The sequence below is a fragment of the Nyctereutes procyonoides genome, unplaced genomic scaffold, assembly GCF_905146905.1.
Source record: "Nyctereutes procyonoides isolate TBG_1078 unplaced genomic scaffold, NYPRO_anot_genome, whole genome shotgun sequence".
NCBI lineage: Eukaryota > Metazoa > Chordata > Mammalia > Carnivora > Canidae > Nyctereutes > Nyctereutes procyonoides.
The window spans coordinates 12,998,832-13,015,527 of record NW_026575030.1 but is presented as its reverse complement, the minus strand read 5'-3'; the positions used below and the strand labels follow the sequence as shown (position 1 = coordinate 13,015,527).

Below are 16,696 nucleotides of genomic sequence, written 5' to 3'. Positions count from 1 at the left end.
CTGGAGGACGGCCACCCCATGTAGCCATTATCTCATTCATTCTTTCAGCAGTTTGTACACAAGGGTCCTGCCATGTGCCATGCACACTTCTCTATAGCACAAGGTGTAAGTCCTGATTGTACCACTAGACATGTGGAAATTTAGTGAGAGCAAAAATCCAGATAAAACTTTCAGAATTTCTGCTTGCAAAGGACAAAAGCACTTGCAAAGCTCAATAGGCATTGGAATAGCTCATAAATAGATTCATGAATAATAAAATTCAACCAGCAGAAATAATAATAGAAATATACATACGTGTGCATATATGTGCGTGTATCTATATATATGTGAGGTAGAGCATTAGTGTGTTCTGAGGTGATCCTTTCCTTTCTCTCAGGATTCAGGACTCCTGCCCCATCTTAGAAAACCACCAAGGATGAAGCACCCTCACTGCACCAAGTCTGAGATCTTCAGGTATGGAAGGTTGAAGAAAGGTCTGAGAGATCAAAGAACAGCCTATGTGAAGAAACCCTAAACTACTCGGATGTACCCAGCATCCTCTTCCTATAGGCATCTGCCTCATCAAACCTCATTGGAAAGGCATAAAGGGTTTTCGTGAAGGTCAAGATCCTGGGACTGGGTAAGACATGTATTTACCAAAGAGAAAAGTTGAAAGTAAATGTATAAAATGATACATTTTAGGGCACCTAGGTGACTCAGTTGGTTAAGTGTCTGACTCTGGATTTGGCTTAGGTCATGATCTCAGGGTCCTGCTATCTGATCCAAGCACTGCATCCCATCAGGGGCTACACTCAACAGGGAGTCTACTTGATATTCTCATCCTCTGCCCTTCCCTTTGCTTGTGCACTCTCTCTTTCTCTAGAAATAAATAAATTTTTAAAAATAACTTTTGGAACAGAGTGGCCACTTCTAACTACTCTTTGATAGCCAAAAGAAAAATGAATGTGCAGCAGAAAGTTGAGGCTAAACTTTGGGTAAATGTTTCTTGTGAGGTTATAAAAGATGGATAACTAACAATGAAATAAAGATCAGTTAATCCTAGAATGACCATGGCCTGACCTACGAAAAGTAAAAATATGTCCAATAGAAGTCATTCAATTGTTCATTCACAGATTTGACACCATTTATTAAATAATTTCTCTGTGGTAGAGAAGTGGAATCAATGACTAAAGAGTAGTTTGAAGCTTTAGGATTCCATATACCTAAAAAAAAAAAAAAGAAAGAAAGAAACCTAAAAATATCCTGTATTTTTTTTTAAGAAACAGAATAATAGGTTCTCTTTTTTTGGATGACCAGATGACCAGAATTTAAACCTTACATCATTTTCTCTTCCTATCTTGTACCACATCGCTTTATATAAGAGTGCATTAAGGATAGGAGGCAAAGAACAAAGTTACCAAAAATCAAATACAAATGTCTGCACTTTCTTATGAATAAATTTTAAAAGATGCTCTATTGTTAAACAATAGAGCTTCACCTCAGTTCTACCTGGTTGTTGGATTGAAAGAAATCCTCATTAGGGCTGCAGGCCACTACCAAGAGGCACACTTTGAAAAATCTTACCTCCTCTAACTTGCTGCCAGAACCATCCTTTGGATCCCTTTACCTGGATGATGGTTTCCCATCCTACATAGCCTCACTGCCCCTGTGCTGTCTCCAGCCTGCAGCTATCCTCTGTTCTTTGCTATTCTCTACAGTCTATCAGTCTGAAGTAAGGGGATGAGAAGACACCTGATTGGCAGGATTTCTATACATTGAACCATTAGGTTGAAGAGAAGTTCTTTTGCAAACAATCATTGACTGTAAAACTATTACTCATTTCAAGTTTTCTCATTTCTTCTTTTCTTTTTCTTCCTGTTTACCTGATTCAGATGCCTACCTGACACTTCCATTTATTCTAAGAAGTCATGCTTTGGGTGTTCATCAAGTTTTTTCCCCTCCATCCACCTCCATCTTCTGAGCTGACTCATTTCCTCTCACATCTACCCTGCAATCATTTTCCTCGTTTACTTGGTCTCATTGAAATATATGGCAGCAATTTATTCAGTTACACAGGTTGATTAAAAGCAGAATAAACTATTGTCAAATTACCAGAGGCCATGAGGTTGGCTGAGCCTCCCAAACAGCCTGATTTAGCAAAAAGAAACTCATGGGCTGTCGTGATGAGATTGGAGATGCCCTTGGGAGAGGTTTCTCTGGAATTCTCACCCCATGTCTAAAATCAGAATCTCAACTTGGTGGTTCTTTCATATAGTCACTCAGAGCATCCTCAGATTCAGGAGGATCCTACTCTGCTCTCTTAGTCATGTGAACTTCACTGAGCCACTTACCACAACAGCACCTCAGTCTCCTTTTCTGGGGGAAAAGAGATGATAAAACTTACTTCAAGGGCTGGTGGGATGATGCTCTGGGATTCAGTATATTAAATGCGAAGAACACTGAAGTCTATGATATGTAATACTTTTAAGCAACAATATTACCTAGCAGTTGTAATACATCAACCTGCTATCTGCTAGATGTTTTACCAGCCCCAAATCAGTTTTCTGATCAATTTTACCAAGAGTAGAAACTTGAGGGAGTTGTATAAGATAAATATATTTGAGGTTTCTTAGGAGCACATACAAATACCAGCGATACTAACAGGGACATGCTCAGATGAAACAAAAATTCCACATGTGTGGATGACAGTTTGACCACGTGGAAGCTAGGAATGTGCTTAGAAGAATGTTAAAAAAAAAAGACTATTTCACATTGTGTGAGCTTCTGTACTTTTCCTTCTACAGTAAATAATAGACTTGAATAGGTAAGTAACGAATGCATTTCCACAAGGCTCTACCAGTTTTCATGGCAGAATGGGTATTTTGTGTCTATAATTTTGTTACAAAGGGATATCTCATGATTAGTTCACTTACAAGGAGCTTCTTGATGTGGATTTGGTCTTCTTTCCTGCCTTTTCTATTTTAAATTCTCCACATGAAAATGGGGCAATGATCACACCAAAATATTTGTGTCTTGGGGAAGTAATGATCTCTATATTATTTCCCATTCCCCTGTCTGAGCATATGGAGGTTCCACCTACCCGTACTATACTAACTTTAGCTAACTTCTGGTCCTTCAAAACCTAACTGCCACTTTTCCCAGCCCATATCCACCATGGCTCTGGGCACATGTATATTACCAAATTTGTCACACTGATACATTTATTGCTAACTAACTAGCTCTGTCTTTCTCATTCTCCTGTGAGTTCCTCAAGGGCAGAGACTATAATGCCCTTGACGTTCTCCGCACAGCAGACTGCATGACTGGCAAAGACCAGGCGTGTAATAAACAGGCGATACATGAGTAAATGTCAGATAGAATAGTAAGTACAGCTTTTCCTGTAACAAAGTATTTTCCAGATTCATGTATAACAGGCTGTGACCATCCTGAGCCAAATGAGTGCAATCCAAAAGAGTTAAATTGGAATCTCAGCCTCTACTCCTTCGTAAGAATAACAGAAGGAACTCCCTGATTTCACCTAAATTTTGCCCTGAGATGCTGAACATGTTATTCTAGTCACAATGAAGTAGGCATCTTTATAAAAGGAAGTTCAGATCATTTCTTTTGATCCTTGTTATGTGGGTTGTTGAACAAAATTTATACCTAAAATTAAATATTGCTGCCCCTAATAGAGGTCACTTTCCACAGAAAGTGGAAGATAATGGAGCCTTTTCCCTGGCTGTAAAGGAACTAGAAAGGGTTATGAAATATGCAATAACCTCTATGTTGACAGAAGTATGATGGCACCAGGGTTGACAGGAAGCACATTTTGAAACACTCCTGAATACAGCCTAGATGATTAGGTTAAGTAAATATGTAAAGGGTTCAAAGCTTAGTGAACTAGTGAGTAGGTCAAAGGAGGAAGAGGCTGGAATCTGAGTAAAAGAGATGGTCAGTGGAAAGTCTCAGAGAAGACAGTGTGAGAGCTCATCAACATGGTGGCCTATTTTCCACTTTTATGTAATGTGATGTCATTCTCCCCCACTGCTTCTCATTGCTCAGTAAATTAAGTCCAGCCCTGGTTGGTTGTTCCCTAGGAAGGAAAGACACTAAAGTGGTGTTCAGTATGGAAAGGGCAACACCACAGGAAATAAAACGTGAACAAAGATCAAGAATTCAGCTGAAAGGGAGTGAATTAAAGATAATGAGGAGAACCACTTCCCCTTCCCTTTATATTCCACCACTCCACATCAACTTCCCTGATTATACGTAATTAAATAAAGGTGTTTCCATGCACGTCTATACATTTCTGATATCAAGAATAAAGAAGGGAAATTAATGAATCATAGAAAAATGAGTGAATCTAGGCTACTGGTTGCAGACCATTTTGAATATGTTTTCCTGGCAACAAAACCAGTTAACTTTTCTATACATATCTCTCAAGCTTGTAGGAATTATTTTGCAGTCATCTCTCTCCCTCAAAGGTCTTCTAGATTCATTTATTTAGCTAACTACCACTGAATTTCTGCTGTACAAGGAATAGATCTTGAAGGATATAATATTAAAAGAGACACAATCTCCATCTATGAATTATATTTGATTGCATGTCTCCCTGATGTTATGAGAGAATACACTGCAGGGCAAAGTGGGGGCCCAAAGAATAGAGAGGACCCGACTACCTCTGGTCTGCAGTTTTTTATTTTATAAAATATAGAAACTTTGTCTGATTTTACCTACATGAAGATTTGAGGTTAGAAGCAGGCATCTGGGTAACTTGCCCCAAGGCCCAAGCAGCCCTTCAGCAGTCTGAAGAGGTAGCCCATGTAGGAGAACCCAGTGCAGGCAAATGTTTGCTCCTTTCCTCACTGAACTGAAATTTTGACTGCATCTTAAATTTCATTCAAAGAGTCCCTGCTGTTATCAATTTAAACAGTGAAGAAAAAGTACTTAAAATAAATTTCAAGTGGGTTAAGAGCAGCTTGATATAGGAATTCTTAATTACAATTGAGCAGAATTTCATGAAGCAAGCAAAATTACAAAGCCAAAACTGAAGAATGCCTTAAATTTTGTGAAAATGAAAGTGGGTTTGGAAATGTTCTGTACATATTTTCATAATACAGTTAAAAAACAGGCAGTTCACCTGGAGGACACAGGCAAAGTTATGGATATGAGAACTACAAACTGAGATTTACGTTACAAAAGCAACATGTTGTGGAAGAGCAAAAATGACCCTGGACCCAGTCATAACTAAGCTCAAGGTCTGGATCTGTCACTCAATACTTGTGTATAACCTTGGGAAAATTATCTAACTTCTCTGTAAACCGTATTCCTCAATATTAAAGATGCAAAAGTGGGGAAATTATAAGGATTTAATAAGTTTTTTTGTGGAAGATTAAATGGATACTCAATAAATATAAATTTTCTTTGCTATATTTTTATTCCATGATAAGGAGGCTGGTGACTGAAACATCAGAGAGAAAATGCAAGAATGAAGACATGGTCTATATAATTGACGTTCCTATCTCCCACACTGTCTCCCAGAAGCTATATTCCACACATTGCAGAAATACTGACTAAATCACAAAGCTTAGTATTCATTCTGTTGTGTAAAATGGAATGTTCGGACTATAAGGAGGTGATGATGTGACAACATGTTTTATGTTACAGATCTCAGCAATAGCCCTAAAAGTACTAGAACTGGCAATTTTCAAAGTTAAAAACAATCACAGGGATCCCTGGGTGGCGCAGCGGTTTGGCGCCTGCCTTTGACCCAGGGCGCGATCCTGGAGACCCGGGATCGAATCCCACGTCGGGCTCCCAGTGCATGGGGCCTGCTTCTCCCTCTGCCTGTGTCTCTGCCTCTCTCTCTCTCTCTCTCTCTCTCTGTGACTATCATAAATAAATAAAAATTAAAAAAAAAATAAAAACAATCACAATCATTAGGGAGACCTAGTTTATATTGAATTTCTCATCCATGTTTTTTTCTCTTGGGGGGAAATTTTATGCATTAATTAATGGGTTTCCCCCACAACTGCAGAAAGACCATCATCCCCATTACCATTCATCTTTGTCAGCATCACAATTGCAGAAATGTCGAACATCCAGGCAACTCTCATCTAGGCCACATTCACACTGCTGAACCCCAGGTGGGGCACCTCCCCAATAAGGGTGCTTTTCATTGGACCGCCCAATCCACCAGGTAAACGGTGTTCCATCTGGAAGATAAAATAGTTTGTAGAGGGTGTCAGAAGCTTACATGAAAACATTCTTGAAGGATAAATATGTATTTATACATGTACATATATACCTATACATATGCAATATGCATATATATATCTACATATATATCCTCCCTCTCTCATTTCCTCTCTTCTTTTCTTTCTTCTGTACTTCCTTTCTTTCTTTCTCTCTTCCTGTATATGGATCTCTAGCTATACATATATACATATCTCTCTCCCTCTCATATATATATATAATATATATATATAAATAAAATATATATAAAATATATATATTTTAAAATAAATCCATATATATGTAAAATATATCCATACACACATCTATATCTATATATCTCTATTATACATATATACATAGATATATACAGATACAGACATAAACAACACTTTCATGAAAAGCATTTATGTAGTAGGACATGGATCCATCACAATGTTCAAGGGCAGTGTCACAACTCAAATCAGACAGGTATCACAGTTAAGTAAATTGGGCCAGATTACAGACCAAAAATATTTAAGATACAGATACAGAAATTAATTCCCCTATAAAACTACCAAAAGGAAAACAACAACATGAGGCCAAGATTGGTCTGAACTTAGTTCTCAGTTTCTGATGGACTCTGAGGACAGGTAGATACTAAACTGAAGAAAGAATGTGGTACCCTGGATTACCATAGCTTCTAATTTGTTTAAAGAGAGGTCATATATTTCAGATTCAAAGATTTGAAAGAGAAAAATAAAACCTGTCGAAGGTCAATACTGTCTGGCCCAAATAATTCCTCTGAATGTCATATTTGACTCACACGAAGTTGGTATATAAACTCCAATTTCTGGTGTATGTAGTTGACAGAAAATTACTTTAAAATCTTGTCTTTGTCAATTTCTTTTTTCCATTTCTTTTCTCCTTTTTTTCAGAGCTTAATTTAATAAATCTGTTGGAGTTTTCTTTTATGATTGAAATATTTCAGTAGATTAAAGATTACTTGGAAGATGACAGTGTATCCAAGAAACAGGTTGTAGAAAGAGGTGGAGGTATCATCATTAGGCTGCATGGAGTCAGGTCTAAGTTCCTTTCAGAAATTGCTGTTTTGTTTCTGTTTGGCACACAACAGGCACTAAATATGTGATTATTTAAAAATGAAAGAAATGCTTATTAGAGGCCAGTTTTTAATGATGTACCGTTTCAAAGTAGAATAATACTTTTCCAATGATGTTCTAGGTTGGAATTTAGCCAAGCCAAGATTTAATTGTGCATATGACTCCTGATTTACAAACACATAATTTACAAATTATTTGTGTATGCACAGAGAGCAACAACTTTCTCTGAATTGCTCTCAGTGCTAATAACCTTATGAACGTCACTGAGGCAAATAGGAAGAGGAATGACAATCTGGAGTTTCCAAGAATCAGTAGGTCATAAGGAAAAGATAAGGAAGATACTGTGAAAGCGGAAATATCTTAGGGTTACTGAGTTAGAGGGAGAACAGCCTGAGGGACCATACTCACCCCAAAATAACACCCTGATTCTGCCTAAAATTTCCCACATCCCCTTTTTTTATCTTTTAAGCTAGAATTCCAGTTAGCAATGTCTGTAAACCAGTATCTTCATTTTAAATACTAATTCTCAATGGTATAAATCCATTTTCTCTAGTTTCAAACAGCTATAAATCATGGAACAATAGTTCGAACGAATTGCTTTATTTCTAAAATCTAGCTTAGGTATGCCATGCTCAAGTGGCCCTGAGACCTGGTGGATTGATTTAGGGCACAGAATACTATTCTCAGCACTGGAGTAAGCTCAGATAGATTTTCCCAGTGTGTGAGTCCAGGCAACACAAGGCTAAAACATTGTGTATGTATGGTTCCCAATGTTGGTTTTGGGTCCAAAAAATGGGAAGAAATCTCTTCACCTCTCCCTCCTTCTGGCACTATTCAGGCCTCCCTGCCACCCACCATTATCTCGAATCCAGATCACATAACAATGTTCAATATCATCATGGATTATTTTTGTTTAAGAGCAAAACCAAGGTTGTAATCATATTAATAACATCATTACTAATGGTATTGCTTTCTAGAAGTTTTTACTAATTCTCACTTTGTGTCTTAAACCTCTAGACGTTCCACAGCAGCCCAGGCTTTGTTCTGTTTCAAATCCGTCAGTGTCTTGTAGAACTGAGGCTTGGGTTCCCCTTCTCATGTCTAGAAATTAGTATAATGGTTTTAAATCGTGTTCACAGAATGCATGTCAATGTGTAAGAAGAAAGGAAGGAAAAAGAGGGGGAAAATACACACACAGATATTTGAAAGCAGGAGAATTGTTGCTAAATTTTCCTTGTGGATGTCCCAGCTTTGTGTTTGTTTTCCTGTAGAGTATAACAAAAAGGGAAATTGAAGATCAAACAGGATGAGACTTGCCCTGATTCATGACTCTAATGATATAGTCAGGAAAGGAATCTGCATCCTAGCTACATTTCGACCACTGGAGAAATTGAATTTATTTTCTCTTGACCAGATGAATAAAAAAGGTGAAGGAACAAAGCACAATTATAAATATATAGATATATTTAAATATGTATTCATTAAACAAATATTTACTGAAGATCTATAACGTTCTAGGAACTATACTGGGTACTTGGGATAAATCAGTTTAAGACAAACCAAACCAACCAAGCAAAGAAAACATGCCCCAAAAGCTTGCATTGTAATTGTAAGAAACAGACAATAATAATAATTTCTTATTTATTTATTTATTTATTTATTTATTTATTTATTTATTTGAGGGGAAGAGAGGCAGAGGGAGAGGGAGAGAAAGAATCTTTAACAGGATCTATGCCCAGCATGGAGTCCAACACAGGGCTTGTTTTCACAACCCTTGGATCATGACCTGAGGCGAAATCAAGAGTTGGACACATAACCAATTGAAGCACCCAGGCACCCCAATAATATTTTTTTACTAGAAAAGAACAAGAGGTATGGAAACAATACAATCAAGCAAGATAAGGTAGGCTGCAAAGAAAGGTGGGCTACAATTTTAGAGTGGTCAGGATAGAAATTGATACAAAAAAATAAATACTGAGCAAAACTTCAAGGCAGGAGTAAGTGGCACATGGCTGGCTATCTGGAGGATAACAAAGCAAACAAATGAAACATTCAGTGTAAACGATTAAATGTAATGATTTAATCATTTAGGATGTGTAGGATCAATGTAAAATAAGGGAATTTCCTAAAATCCATTACCAGGTTTTCAAACTACAATTTTCAAAGTTTTGGGGAAATTCTAATTAGAAGGTTTAATTGAAAAAAAAAAGTAACAGGGAAAAGGTAAAATAGAAAATGTATTAATTAGATTCTTGGCTATAAGCTAAGAATTCATTCCGATAGTTCCAAGCCACAGGGTATTTATTAAGAAGATAACAACCATGACCAGGGAAGAAATGTGTTTTTGGCTAAGTGGCTCACCATATTGCTCACCGGCCTGCAGAAGGGACTCTGCCTGTCTCACGGCCCCTGAAAGGCAAATGTTGGAGACCTATCCAGCTGAAGATGTTACCTTGCCAGTGACACAACCATTCCGTTCTGAGGATCTCAGGTAAACAGGCTCCATGCCCTCAAAGAGAGATGTTTTTGTGGCCCCTGATCTCAACCCTCAGAATAGAAGCTCCATGGAGAGCCTGCTTCCCAGGGCTCACCTCCAGTCAGAGCTACACATAGGAGTCTGATGAAGAAAGCAAGATGATATGCCTGCATCCCAGCTGGAAGGGAGACTGGGGATGTGAATTCTGAGTTCTGTAGAGGCAGGACTCACAATTAGAACTTTCACTTAATACAAAAAATGTTACTCAAAGATATGGGACAGGTATGAATAAAACAAATAGCTCTTCTGGACCTAAACATACATTTGGTATCACTTACTGGATCAGAACTCTGAACTTAAAGGGACAGCGTTTATGCACTCCACAACGGAAGGTCCACACACTGCTTTGTGCTTCTGGGGCCCAGTGCTACATGTTTTTAGGGATAAGACTCTTGTCAAAGAAGCAATGTTTCCATGCACAGGTCCAGCAACCCTATGGGAGACTTCCACAAGAGAACTAGGGAGAAGAATGTGGGAGGACTAGATCCTCCCAGAGTATGGTAGCACCAGAAACTTGGCAGTAGGCGCAGAGGCCTCAGAGAGGTGGTAAGGTCTTCTGTATACAGAATATAGGAAAAATTACTAAGGAATTGCTTTCATTTGCATTATTTCTATGCATTGGGGATTATTATTGTTATGTAATCTCTTGTACGAAAAAAGGTCTGGGAAAATTCATCTTACATATATATTAAGCAAAAACCCTCCTAAGAAAGTTTATGGCTTAGAGTGAATGACCTCAATGCATGGCAGTAAGTGAGCACAGAAGGTGATCACTCACCTTCTGTTAATACCAAAAAGAATATCACCAAACCAACGTCAATCATTTGTCATGAGGCTTATAAAAATAACAATAGGAAACATAACTGAGCATGTGCTAGGTTACAGGCACTATTCTAACATGCTGTAAATAAATTAAACCAATTCATCAACACTGCTATCCTAGGAGATAGGTATTATTATCCTTCACTTCATAGGCAAAGGGACTAAGGCAGAGAAAATTTAAATGACTGTCTTGGGGCCATATAAAGTTCAGAGTCAGGACTTGAATCCAAGCATTCTTGCCCAAGAGTTTATGGGTTTAATCCCATGTTATGACACTGTGCTCTGACATGTGGAGAAATAATTCATGCTTAAAATACTTAGGGCCAATAAAAACCCAAAAAGACAAAACAAAACAAAAACAAAACAAAACAAAACTTAGTGCCTTTCAGCAAAATACATACAGGTGGATTTAAGTGATAACTAAGAAAATTGCAAGTGATGAATAATCTCTTACGTTCACTAAAATAAAGACAACAGAATAAATAAATATATCTACTATATATTTCTACACACTAATAATGCCACAGCAGAATTTAACTTTAGTATTGCTTGCTAGAAACTTCTTAGGACTTTCTCACCAGGAATTTCCAGAAGAGAGTCAGAAGTGTCCTTGGTTTTGCTAAAGACAGCACATACACTAAGAGGCACAGTTTATCCCCTTGTAGCTAGACTTCCTTTCAAAATCTCTGTACCTTTCTGAGCTTTTGCACAGTTTTCTTTTTTCTTTTCCTTTTTTTTAAACATCCATTTCTTAGAACCTGAGTTGCTTCTCAAGTTTTAAAGTGGCTAGAGTATTTGACAAACAAGTTAAACAAGAAAATTGTGCAGACAACCATGTAACCCACTTGACATAGTAAACCACTCAAGGTATGTAGACTTAGGTTTGTCCACAATAATTCCTTGCCACAGAATTCCTCTCAGGTCATTTCAACATGAGGAGACTCTTTCTTAATCAGGAAAGGAATGAAGTCCAAGAATCTACAACTTTTCTCCATCCCTGGGCTCAGGTAGAAATTTTTGTATGTACTTCATTTCCCATTTAGATTGACAGCCCCTAAGTTCCTATTATTCTAATTATCCTCAAGAAAGTAATGCAACATAAACTTGGAAAATAATTCTTACAATGGAGCTAAAGAAAGCTAGAAATGAACTGCATATTGTAGAATATCTTATAAAGGGAACTTGAGTTTTGAGAAGCAGTTGTGTGTGTGTGTGTGTGTGTGTGTGTGTGTGTGTGTGTGTGTGACTGATAGGGACAGAGAAAGAGAGAGAAAAAACAGAGACCTATAAGAGGATGCAGATGAGGGGCAATCTTTATTCTGACATTTGACCTCAGAAATTTAGGCCTATATTAATTCCTTTATGAAAACATCAGAAAATACTATATCTGAATGTAAAACATTATAGAGGGATCCCTGGGTGGCGCAGCGGTTTGGCGCCTGCCTTTGGCCCAGGGCGCGATCCTGGAGACCCGGGATCGAATCCCACATCGGGCTCCCGGTGCATGGAGCCTGCCTCTCCCTCTGCCTGTGTCTCTGCCTCTCTCTCTCTCACTGTGTGCCTGTCATAAATAAAAATTAAAAAAAAATTATAGAAAGTCAAACTATGAGTTTTGCTAATGAGTACATAAGCACGGGTTTCCTCCAGTGAGGCATTTATATGATATACACAGAGACTGAGTTTAAGGAGAGAAAAATCAAAATAAGTTTTATAGAACACCTAAGCAGAAACCCAACCTATACATTCTTAATTCAAATTATGATTTTCCTAATGTCAGAAATTTAAAAGATATCATGAGGCAGATTAGCTGCACTTTTATGGCTTAATCACTGAGTTGTTGAACAGAATTCAAATTGGAGATCCCTCCTTAATCTTGCAATTGTTTAAATTAAAGTCTTGACAACCGAGAAAACAATAAGCACAATAGTTTCTCAGTGATAACTGTAGCCAGAGCCAAGAGAATTTGGCTGTTGCCATTACTGTGAACAGTCCAAACATAATTCCAAACAAATCCAGCATGCAGCTGGAAAGTTCTGTAAATATATAGAGACAGGCTACAATATTGAGCTGTTGTCACGGTTTTTCCTTATTTTATTTCTGCATTTACAAGTAGTATGCTCATAGAATTAAATTCTGGTAAATTCAATGTTCCAACAGAAAGAGTTTTAGCTCTCATTTCTTTTACAGTTTCAAAAATGTCTAATCAGTAAATATACGTTATAGTGGTTTCATGGGAGTAGTAAGCATCACTGTCCCCTTGATGTTAGACTTGCTCTTGCTACATACTTTGACCCATCGAATGTGGACAGAAATGGCAGTGTATCCATTCAGAGGTTAGACCTAAAGAATTAAGCATATTTCTACTTTATCCTGGGGATTTCTTCTGACATGAAAATAAGAACATGTTTCAGGGAGTTACAACCTGTCCAGCTTGGGCCCCAGAATAAGATACCTGAAGCACATTTGTCACCTCTGAGGCACAGATGTGTGAGCTGAGAATAAGTATTGAATGCTGTACGCCACTGAGCTTTGTCACTCAGCTAGATAAAACTATTGTGACAATCGCTGATAATAAAAATTAGATATCAGCCACAGAAAAATATTCTGTAGGGATTATGAGGTAGTAAACAGAAAGGTTGATGGCTCTGCTTTCAAAGGATTTGCAGTTTGGTTAGAATTATAAATAAAGAGAAATATAGGTGGGTGAGGAGAATAAAGAGCAATATCAATTCTGTTTTGACCCAATTAATCATCTCTCTTCTAGCCCATATATGCAAGCAGTTGTAGCAGACACTTGAGTGGTTGCTCTGGGAGTCTCTTCTATAGTTGCCTTTCTTCCCCTCCCACATATTCCTTACTTGAGCCCAATCTTGGCTCACTCTGAGCTTGTCCCAACACAGTGCCAGTTATTGCCAGTAGAACTTTGACTCTCACACCTAATTCTGTCCCCTTCAAAGATGGTGCTTAGATATTCCTCCAATCCAGATAACAGTTTTCCCAATGGTAATAGTCCTGGTTCACCTTTTCTAGGCTCAATGCCACCCACCCATACATTTGGTTAGAAATCATGCATAGGACTTTGGAGGAATTATTCCAAATGTATGATCACAAGACTGTTGCCTGTCACAGCTTCCACTAATAGAGTAATATAAGATTTAAATAAATATATATACATATATATGTATATATTGCATATAACTATGATCTCTAAAACAATGTAATTAAATAGAATATAAATTAGTGTGTGTATATATAATGATATATATGTATCTATGCATATATATGCACTGTATATATGTGTATTGTGTGTATATATATTTATATATATCATTCCATTCAATTATTTCTTAATTCTATGCTGCATGAAGGTCATGGTGTGTATCCAGTGATATAATTTTAATAGACTATCACTGCCCCAAAGGAGCTCATAACATTTAGGGGAAGGACATGTACACTGCTGAGAGAAATGAAAGTCAGAATGAGATTAGGGTCAAAATAGAGCAGTTAATAAAATGCTAGGGGAGCCCAGAATAAGAAACTATAAATTTTGTCTAGGAATCTTGAGAAAAGTTTCTTGGAAATGGTTTAATTTCATGGAAATCATGACATTTAACTAGTTGCTTGGTGTTGAGGGGGATAGTGCCACTGGGAAGAGTCTGTGCAGACATGAGACACAAAAGGTGACCCAAAATTTACTGTAGCATCCTTAGGAAGCAACTGTTTGAAATAATATTTCTGCACATACTAAAGATAAGCTACTTCACTGATTGTACTTGAGCATGTGGGCTTGAAAAATAAGAGGGAAAAATGATGGCACCCAAGGTAAAAGGGCAAATAATTACAGGTAATTGCACCAAAATGTTTCCATGTACGATCGAAATACAAATCATCAAAGCAGTGGTTTAGGAAAGAAAATTTCAAACACCAAAGAAGGCATTTTATATAATCTGAGTAGAGTATCATTTCTGAGGAAACATTTAGTAAGAAAGAAAAACAACCTCATCCATATCAGAAAATAATGGTAGACATTTATCAAAGTCAATCTTGGTCTTACTGCTTGTTGGTCAGGATCATTAAATCAGAACATATGTCTAATAGTGTGATTAAGAGCTACTCAGTGACATTAGGAATTAACATTTTTATAATGTTGTTCAATGGTCTCTTCTCCCTACCTATTTAATTGAAGTGAGCACAAAAGAGGGAGGGGGGACAGAAAAGATTAATGATACTGCCCTCTCAAAACAAATGATAAAAATCACTGTGATGGGGTTATTTAAAGCAGAACTAGACAAACGTCTCTAGAAGGGGCCACAGGAATCCCCCCTGATCAGGCAAAGAGATAAACAAAGTGAATAACTTAATTCTATTTACACTGTTTCAGTTTTGTGAGAGAATATAATAATACTTTGCATTTGGCTGTATATTTTATCCTAAGAGCTATAATGAAGAACCCTCGCAAGGTTCAATGACTTGTCCTAAGTCACACAGTAACAGAGAGAAAACCTGGATTCACGGCTCTGGGTCCCGGAAGGCCCACCACTCCATGGCTCGTGTTTGGAACACTTACCTTCACACAGATGCACAGACTTTTTTACTTTTTATTGTGTCAAAAAACCTACGGATATATGAGCCTGGTAGCAGAAAATGATCAGTTATGATAAATGTGTGTGAACTGCTAATAAAATAAGATATTTGGTTTGACACACCATTTCTCTGACAGGACAAAATTGAAAGTAGTAGTTTCAGATGCTGGGTGACAAGGATGGAGGAGGATTTCCCTTTCACATCAAACTGTAATGGGAGAAGAAAGAAACCATCATTGTGGGAAGCCCCAGAGACTTGGGGTGGGATGTAATTATTACCATGGCATAGCTAACCTATACTGATTAATATGTTAAAAAAATGAATGAGAAAAAGAGTTAGAAAAGTAAAACACCTAATATCTACACACAGTCATAGAAATAATCGCAAAAATCTGGGGATTAAAGCGAATGTGCCTATTTAATACTACTAATCCAAATTTAAAACAACCAGCATTGGGCACCCCGGGTGGCTTAGCGGTTTAGCACCGCCTTCAGCCCAAGGGCCAGATCCTGGAGACCCGGGATCCAGTTCCATGTCAGGCTCCCTGCATGGAGACTGCTTGTCTCTCTGCCTCTCTCTCTGTCTCTCATGAATAAATAAATAAAAGCTTAAAAAAACAACAACCGGCATTTATTGAGCATTTAAAATATTTCAGTCAGTTGTATGTACTTTTTATATTCTAGCTTATCCAATCTCCCTATGAGGTAAAATGTTTTTATCCCATTTTACAGATGAGGTATTAGCCTAAGGCTATATTACTCGCCTGAGGTCCCTCATCTATGTCTGGCCAAAGCCACTGAGAGCTCTTGTAGGTGACTGCAACTGATTCAAAAGTAAAATGCTTCCCTGCACTGTTATTCCACACCCTAAAAGTTATTCTAATAACAGAAAATGATATTTTTAAAAGTTTATATTAGATGATTGCTCTCTCATTTAAAATCTTTCTGTATTATCCCACTACAAGAATAAAATCCAAACTCCTCTCTACCATAGACCCCAAGACCACACATATCTGGTTCCTGCAAACTTCTCAGCCTGATTTTTATTGGTACTCCAGCCTACTCCAACTGCACTGACCTTACCATGGACCCTCACACATGCTCTTTTATCTTTGCTCTTCCCTCCCCAAATCTGTCTTATCATGAGTTTTTATAGTGGCTGTTTGTGTTGTATCACTGGACCTGAAATTAAATCTTACCTCTTCCCCAATGACCCTATTTATTTATTTATTTATTTAAAAGATTTTATTTATTTATTCATGAGAGAGAGTGGCAGAGACATAGGCAGAGAGAGAAGCAGGCTCCATGCAGGAAACCTGATGTGAGGATCCCAGGACTCCAGGCCACACCCTGAGCCACCCAGGCATCCCCCCGCTGACCCTATTTAAAGTGCTCCAAAACCACTCATTTATTTTCTTAGTAGTACTTACCACTTCCTTAAA

The 16,696-nt window shown here is 37.7% G+C and overlaps 1 protein-coding gene across 1 annotated transcript in view; it reads right to left on the bottom strand.

The window, feature by feature from the left end:
* The window catches only part of CNTNAP5 (contactin associated protein family member 5), a 798,328-nt gene that overhangs the window by 142,968 nt on the left and 638,664 nt on the right, over positions 1–16,696 (bottom strand). The window contains exon 14 of the mRNA XM_055316368.1: positions 6,038–6,194. Coding sequence (XP_055172343.1) covers positions 6,038–6,194 — 157 coding nt within the window. The remainder of the gene's footprint in view (positions 1–6,037; positions 6,195–16,696) is intronic.